General features: G+C 41.5%; 1 protein-coding gene across 2 annotated transcripts; it reads right to left on the bottom strand.

The window, feature by feature from the left end:
• Positions 1-400: 400 nt before the first annotated feature.
• nr2f2 (nuclear receptor subfamily 2, group F, member 2) lies at positions 401-7,505 on the bottom strand. Of its 2 annotated transcripts, none has more exons than XM_063905316.1 (3): positions 6,252-7,505; positions 4,785-5,330; positions 401-2,814 (listed from the first exon to the last, which is right to left on the bottom strand). In XM_063905316.1, exons 1-3 carry the CDS (start codon positions 6,700-6,702, stop codon positions 2,540-2,542), a joined length of 1,272 nt encoding a protein of 423 aa, XP_063761386.1. In that variant the 5' UTR covers positions 6,703-7,505; the 3' UTR covers positions 401-2,539. The 2 variants fall into 2 exon arrangements, with proteins under 2 accessions (XP_063761386.1, XP_063761392.1); XM_063905322.1 differs by having other exon boundaries at positions 4,785-5,312; positions 6,252-7,504.
• Positions 7,506-7,871: the final 366 nt, after the last annotated feature.

The raw sequence follows: 7,871 nt of genomic DNA, 5'->3' as shown, positions 1-7,871 counted from the left end.
CGTGAGGAGGGGCTATACCGTTGTGAAATGTTATTATCTGTTGAGGCAGGGCGCCTTATTACTACTGTTGTATCCCGTTTCTCAAGTGCGACTGACATCCGCCTTAAATTCATTATATTCAAAGCAGTTTGCCAAATTACTGATCAGCCTTTTTATAGAAAATAATCTGAAACTTGTAGCAAAAAGTAAAGGCGTTGAGCGAACCTGTTGGCTGATTGATTAATTATTTTGTAATTCATTAATCACTTTCATAGGGCAAAAGGGCAACATCCTGCCATAGCAAATTGACTCCACACACACCCCCCTCCAGCCGACCACACACACCACACGCACATAAACACACGCACACACAAGGACAAGTTCACAGGCGCGTTGGGGAAGTAAAAAAACATGGAAAAACTTGAGTTTTCAAATTCATAAATTATAATTTAATACCAAGAACAAATTTACAGCAGAATGCTTGTTTACAATAAGCTAACACAAACAAACAAGAATTGTGTTCAACTATAAACTTTCACACACACTCACATATATCACTTGCAATTAATAATAATAATAATAATCATAAAAAAAGTATCTATACGTTATCAATACCCTGCAGTCATATATTTTTATATATTTATATAAAAACGTGGGTCAGTTTAAACTGTTCATAATTACAATCATGTATCATTCTCTGGTCCATATGTGGCCACGAACAGCCAAAGATCAGTGTTCAATCAGTGATCCCTTTTAATTCAACCACAACATGTTGTTTTTGTGTGTGTTGAAGAAAAGCCTCAAAACAAGGACAAAATTGCTAGCTTCCAAATACACACACGCACGCACACGCTCTCGCGCACACACGCTCACGCACACCACGGCACCTGTCAAAGACCAAAGGAGCAATAACACTAAAGTTAAAATATCGACTCCTTTTCCATAACCTGCTCACCCTGTTTAAGTCTGTAGCCTAATAATGAACGTCGTTTCTTTTCTTTTTTGTTTCTTTAAATACAAGGGCTAGTGTACTGAATGCACAGATTATATCTATACAGTCAAAAAAGAGAGAGAAAACATTTACATTTATATATCAAAGGTAAAATAGGTTAGCGACCTGTGGCCATGCATTCACAGTCTAAATATACATGAAAAAGAAAACATTTGTAGTAATATGTATATACATTAAAAACATAACTTTCAGTGCTACTAGCTAAGTCTGCCACTCAATTTTGAAAACGTTGTATTACCGAGAAAAAAAAAATGGCAACCACAGATTTTTCTTAATCACATATACTTTGTATAAAGGAAAAACTTGTTGAAATGAATTGACCTATATTTACAAGAATACTGCCTCTAATCAGTGTTTCTCAAGTGAAATACACGATTGAAGTTTCAAATCTAATTGAGTTCCCCCAAAAATGCTGTAGGCTTACTTAACAACGTTTTGATAAGAAATCACATCATGCTTGTCAGGCACTTAATGCTTGAAGTGAATAAAGGGTGACATTTCAGGGACGCTTTAATAATACTGCTATTAAACACTACTCTGGCTAGGCTTCAAACTTTTATGACCCCTTGACCTCTCCAATTTTTTTAACAAGTCAGGTATGCCTTCAGTGCAGTTTGAGCCACTGCAAACAGCCTTAAATGCAAATATAATGCATTTAGAGCAACCTGCCTCTAATACCTTTTTTACAGCAGGATAGGCAAATTGTAGGATTTATTTGTATTTAACCAATTGGGGAACTAATGCCAAATATTCAAAGCTGGATGAAATGGGGAAGACTTTTCAGCAAATACTTTGGAAAACAAAGTGGATCCTGTAACTTCATATTAATAAAGAGCAAAATGTTTTTGCTGGGTCATAAAGTTGAACATGAAGTCCAAAGAAACTTCCTTTTCCCAAGATGGTATTGGTCATCCTTAGAATATAAGTGCGCTTGCAGCATTAAGCCTAGATTATAAGCCTAAACTATTGCTGTGGTTTTAATTCTTTTTAGAACTTTTTTTTGTACACCTTTTCAAAATAAATCATTGTCTTAGAAAATAACACCACCTGTACTACAGAAATCACATAGGCCGGTTTGAAACCAGAAAGGAGGAACAAAGAAAGTACAAAACACAGCTATACATGGACACAGGACAAGTCATTTGAGAAAAGGAAATTCACGTTTTCGTATTTTCCCTTTTCTCCTGTTTTTTTTTTCTTTTACCCAAATCATCATTTTTAAATGCACTTAATACTTAAATTTCCTTATAAGGATAAACAAAATCCCTTTCCCTTTTTTTCTCATTTTCTTCTTTCATTAAAAAAAATGAATCGAAGCAGGTTGTTCTGCATGAACACTGGGAGCTTGTATCTGCCATTTTGAAAGTTCAGTGGATGTCTCAATTTTTTTGGAGTAGGGGGGAATTCACAGTCATTTACGTCAATGTCTTTCTTCATGAAAGCCAGCCCCGTGTAACAGCCGGTTGGTTTTTCCACAAAAGCAGCTATAATCATTGTAGTCTCGCAGCCCCCCAACCCCACCTTTTGTTTGTTCGTCTCCTTCTTGGTTTACTGAATTGACATGTAAGGCCAGTTAAAACTGCTCCCCGAAAGCAACATATCCCTGATGAGAGTTTCAATTGGGGTTTTACCTACCAATCGGACGAAAAATAATTGTTCTATGACCGAGGAAGAGACTGTGCGGAGCGAAGGCAAGCGGAGTAACAACTTCCCAAACCGTGTGGGCTGGTTGGGGTACTGGCTCCGGACATATTCCTCCAGGGCGCACTGGGACTTCTCCTGCAAACTTTCCACATGGGCCACATCTGAGAGGCCACAAGCATCTGGGAGGGGGAAAGCAAATAAACATTAATAAAGTGTGACCTAAAGTGTTTCTCTCACGAGGAGCTTTCCCCCACTGTGGCGATATACAGGCGGAGATTGATAGCCTGTCACATTTAAAAGAAAAAGAAATGTTTAGGAAATCATTTTATCCCTTTCTACTAAAAGTGCAGAGAATTTGTTTAGATGATTGTTCTGTGTGTTACTACTGCAAATATTTGTATTAAAACAATTGTTCTTGTACAAACATTCCGCATGACAAATTATTATCAGGGCACAACTACAAATATATAACTATGCACTATGAACTGAGTTTTATTAATTAAACAATTATATAATTTTTGAAATATTTAAAATAGATATATATATAAAATACTTGAACTATTTGCTATGTTTTTTTATTTTGAGTTTCACTTTGCCACTATCTGACTCCTGGGCTCCTCCTTTTATCACTACTATACCTCGGTTATTTCCCTCGATAAAGCCACTTAAAAGTGAGCTAAATAATTAAGCATATTCATAGCCAAAGACTGCGTTTTAGATGGGCCTGTGTTTCACTGTCAGAGGCAGAGCGAGGAGGAGAGGAGGAGGGGGGGAGAGGGAAAGACAGGGAGACCTACTGACCTTTAGTGAGCAGAGATTTAGCTTGGAAAAAGGGGCCCATAGCCTACGGAGTTGCCGTCATACTATACCACCAGAGACGCATAATCACTATCTTTGCTGCTGCATGTGGGCGGCTGATGATTATGTGCCAAAAAACGCTTGTACGCGCATTGGTTAACTTTGTAAAGTGTATGCATGAAAACAACCACCAAAGTAGCAAATGCGTGTCATTCAAGCTACAAAACAAGCATCTGGGTCTCAGGCATGGAGCTGACAAATTAAGCCATCGTGGCCCTATCAAGGCTTAATAATACAAAATAAATTAGCCTACCTGAGATGTGTTTTTTTAGAATAGCTTTACACACCATCACGAGAACAATGGTTAGCTAAATGAAATACAGAGGCTGATGGCTTGCAGGTATGATATCATTTCAAAGGCGTGCACTCACTCTACGGTGAAACCCTGTAAATCTCTTTCGCACGGATTTTTTTATTTCCCTCTTTAATGGTGGAGCTAATGTAACAAAATAGCTAGGAAGTTTGGGTCATGACCTAGTTCTGGAGCAAGTCCAGAGACGCCTTGAATCCCAAAAAATGTTCTGCAAAATAAAAATGTACGCCGCCCCTCCTGTCTGCTTAATATCACACAATATTGTTACAATCTGACATATTTGCAATTACAGGGTTTGCATGGCTTCTACATGTTTTCCCTCGGACATGCCTGTCCCCTAAATGACACGAGAGCGTTGAAACCTGCGCTTTGCTTTTACTGTGTGCAAATGGGACATTAGGCTTGTCTTTCTTTTTCTATTCCCCTCCCCCTCGGAGCCTGACATCATTTATATCTGTCATTCCCTACAAACAAGACGTGGGGTATACACACATTGATAAATGGCGGAAAAATAAAAATTAAGTCAGAGTGTAACAATTCAACTGCAAGGTATTGGTTTTGCAAAAGTGTTAATAGCTCGATTTTATGATGCTTAAAGTAATTATTTTGAAGTTACCGGTTTTATTTAACTCGATATTATCCTCTAATTTTTCAGTCACTCTCCTCTGTTTTGTTGTTCATTTGATTTAATAAAAATGCTTTTTAAGATTTTCAGTATATTTCTGTGTTTGTGTCTATTACATGAGTTTATTAATCACGTGCTTTTATATTTAAGGAGCTCCAATCCTATGTTCAAAAGCCTTTGACCATGAAGGCAGCACATGTTTGCATTTAAGCAGGATGTTTATCTAAGACAAACAACCACCTCTATAGCCAGTGTGGGTATATTTAGGTCAGCGTTGATTTAGCTGATGTCAGTGAGCATGTTAGTGACAATCACACGGACTTTACTTGGAGTGTGCCAGTCTATTGTCTTACCTGTGGTGAAGAGCACAATTGCCTTTAAGCAGCTATATTCAGCAGAGTCAACGTGCAAAGCTTTGAGCTTCTCCACTTGTTCCTGGAAGATCCTAATGTGGTCCATAAAGGCCACCACTCTGTCCGCAGACATGGGGGAGGCGTGAAGGCCAGCCGCCGCCAGGAGAGGAGCCACATGCAGGGGCATGGAGCACTGCGCTGCGTTGAGCACAAATAACTCACTCCACGTCAACCTCAGCAGAGCCACCTGGTCTGTGATCTGAAGGTCTGGAAAGAAGGGAATATTCCTGGCCCACTCCACGGCGCTGAAGAGCATCCTGGCTGCTAGTTCACAAATGTTCTCGATGCCCATGATGTTGTTGGGCTGCATGCACTGACTGCCATACCGGGACGTCGGGTAGGGCTCCGCTCTCAACAGAAGAGAGATATATCCGGATAAGTAGGAATGGCAGTGCAGTGGGTCTCCATTTGTCAAGGCGAACTGACCGTGGTGTGGCTGTGTGGGTGGCACCCGTCCCCTTTGCACGGCTGCAGTAAAAAGAGAAACTACAGATATTGAAGCCTGAATTCTACAAATCATCACACTATATCATGCTGGCCATAGCTTTCAGATATTATACATTTAGCAGGGCTGAATCGAGAACAAGCATCAAGAAAATAAATGACACAAAACATGTTTGCAGTACAACATCACAACACACTCATACACACATCGTATTATTGCTAATGAGTTTTAAAAGGTGGCTTAGATAATGACACTGTAGTGAGACAAATCATTGTGAAACACACGCTTTAAAACACGTTTTGCACATATGGATATGTCTATCCTTAAAATGATGTTATTCGGCGACAGCAACATGAGCTGGCTGTGAAGGAACACAAAGAGGGCAAGAGAGACCTTGCATGTTTAACCCTTAACCTACTTAGCAATTCATCTTGTTTTGCCATAAATACAGGCCTATATTCGACATATTCAAATACATTCTTAAGGTTAAACGGAGGCTTTGTGTGCATGATTCAAGCTGATGTCCAGCTTCAGACTCCCTGAACATGCGCGAGAGATGTAGCCGGAACACGCTATCTCTTAATTCGGTACTCGCCATAATAGCGCAGAAGGATATATTGTTTCATCTATTCAGTACAAATCTACAGTCTACGCTTTGTCTAAATATATATTCGATAGCCCTTACTCGGCCAGGGGTCGGATCGCATTTGTGAGATGCAAAGCTATAATGCGCTGGAGCTGGATACAATAATAGAGCGGCTAAACGAAGACCCGGCGAGCCCCGGCTCCAGCACAGCAGAGAGCCGCTCCATGGCGAGCTGCTGCCGCACAGCCTGGGAGGGAAGAGTCGGGAGGGAGAACATGCAACGGGGGCGACATTACATGGTTTCATGTCTGGAAAAGCACAAGCACACTTACACACACACTCACGCATATAAATGAGAAACATAAAGTCCCAATACCTTCCCGTCTCATGCCGACTTTGAGGCATTTTTTGAGGCGGCAGTACTGACACTGATTGCGGTGGTGTTGGTCAATTGGACAATTCCTGTTGGCACGGCAAGTGTAAGTGAGGTTCCGTCGTACGCTCCGTTTGAAGAAGCTTTTGCACCCCTCGCAAGTAAACTGGCCATAGTGTTTGCCACTGGATTTATCCCCACAGACCACACACTCGATGTGCTGTGACTGCTTCTCCGACTGCTGCGTCGTCTGGTTCGTCGGCGTGGACTGTGTGTTGTTCGGGGGTCCTTGGACCGGAGTCTGAGGGGTCGGAGGGGCGACCTGAGAGGCTGTCAGATTTAACTGGCCTGGTTGAGGGGTGGGAAGGGATAGTCCTCCTTGGGTTTGCGAGGAAAGGGTGCCTTGGGTGTCAGCCACATCGTCCTGGGAGCCTCTCCACACTACCATTGCCATATCTATCAGTCAACGTAAAGAAACTTTTTGTCTGCCGTTTTGGTGTCGCGGTGAATAATGTCTCAAAGAAACGCAGTAAACTGTGATTAACAGCCGGACACACAAAATGTCAAATCTAGCCTACGTTGAATCCAATCAAAATCTCCCGAAAACTGTCGATTTATTGCTGTTGGAGACGTAACGAAGAACGATTTCAAAACTGATGCGATGGCGAGCTGAGTCGCTGCCTTGCGCTTAAAGGCCAAGTCCAGGGGCGCTTACAGTCAGCCATCCAGTACACCCATCAATGGGAAATGTAGGCTAAATATTAAAAATGATCAACCGAGGTAGCATGGACTATTCAGAGAATGATGGAGCAGCTGGTGGGTAGGACTGTGTCTGCAGCAGCATAAAACAATAGTGAGCACACCGAAGCACAGCTCTACTATCAAGTTCCAGCACAAGTCTTGAAGAAAATCACCAACTGGGTAAAAAAAAATGCGTCTTCTTCCTTTTCTTGATGTGAGGTAGCGCCAGCAAGCGCGCAGCAGAAGCCAATGTTTTTGGAGAGCCTGGACGGTGAAGACAACTCTTCCCAAAAAAGGCTGAAAGCACTAAAAAACAAAAACCACAAAAACAAAGATCACAACCCACAAACCTCCTTCGTGCAGTGGAAAATAATAGGAAAAAGCAGTCGAGAATCAAAGTGATCAAATATGTTAAAAAGGCGGAGGTTAGGAAGTGATTTGCGATTGGTAGGAGACGGGCTGGCAGAATGCTTTCTCTCTGATCAGCTCACTGAGCTCTCTATATAGTGAACTTTGACACGACTGCTGCAACTTAGCACACGTTACCATGGAGATCTGCTGCCATATAAGGAAGGAGAGTGTGTTTGACTGGTCAGAGCTCAGGGACCTCCCCCTCAACCCCATTGGCTAGTCGGCACTTGTGCTACTTGGTACCTTGCCAGAGCCAGCGTGGAGGTCGAGAGGGCCGCTTGGTCCTAAAACGAGACGGTTTTCAGGAAAAATAATATTTTTTTAGTCACTCAGATCGTCCAGACTTAGAAAATACTCAAATTCCCTGTAAACCACTATCAATTGCATGAAGAAATAACACACAACCTTAATTCCATTCATTGCGTCGTATCGTTTTACAGTATATCTGCAGATTTTTACAATACTGGAATA

The sequence above is a fragment of the Eleginops maclovinus genome, chromosome 2, assembly GCF_036324505.1.
Source record: "Eleginops maclovinus isolate JMC-PN-2008 ecotype Puerto Natales chromosome 2, JC_Emac_rtc_rv5, whole genome shotgun sequence".
Taxonomy (NCBI): Eukaryota; Metazoa; Chordata; class Actinopteri; order Perciformes; family Eleginopidae; genus Eleginops; species Eleginops maclovinus.
This window is presented reverse-complemented; position numbering and strand designations above follow the sequence as displayed.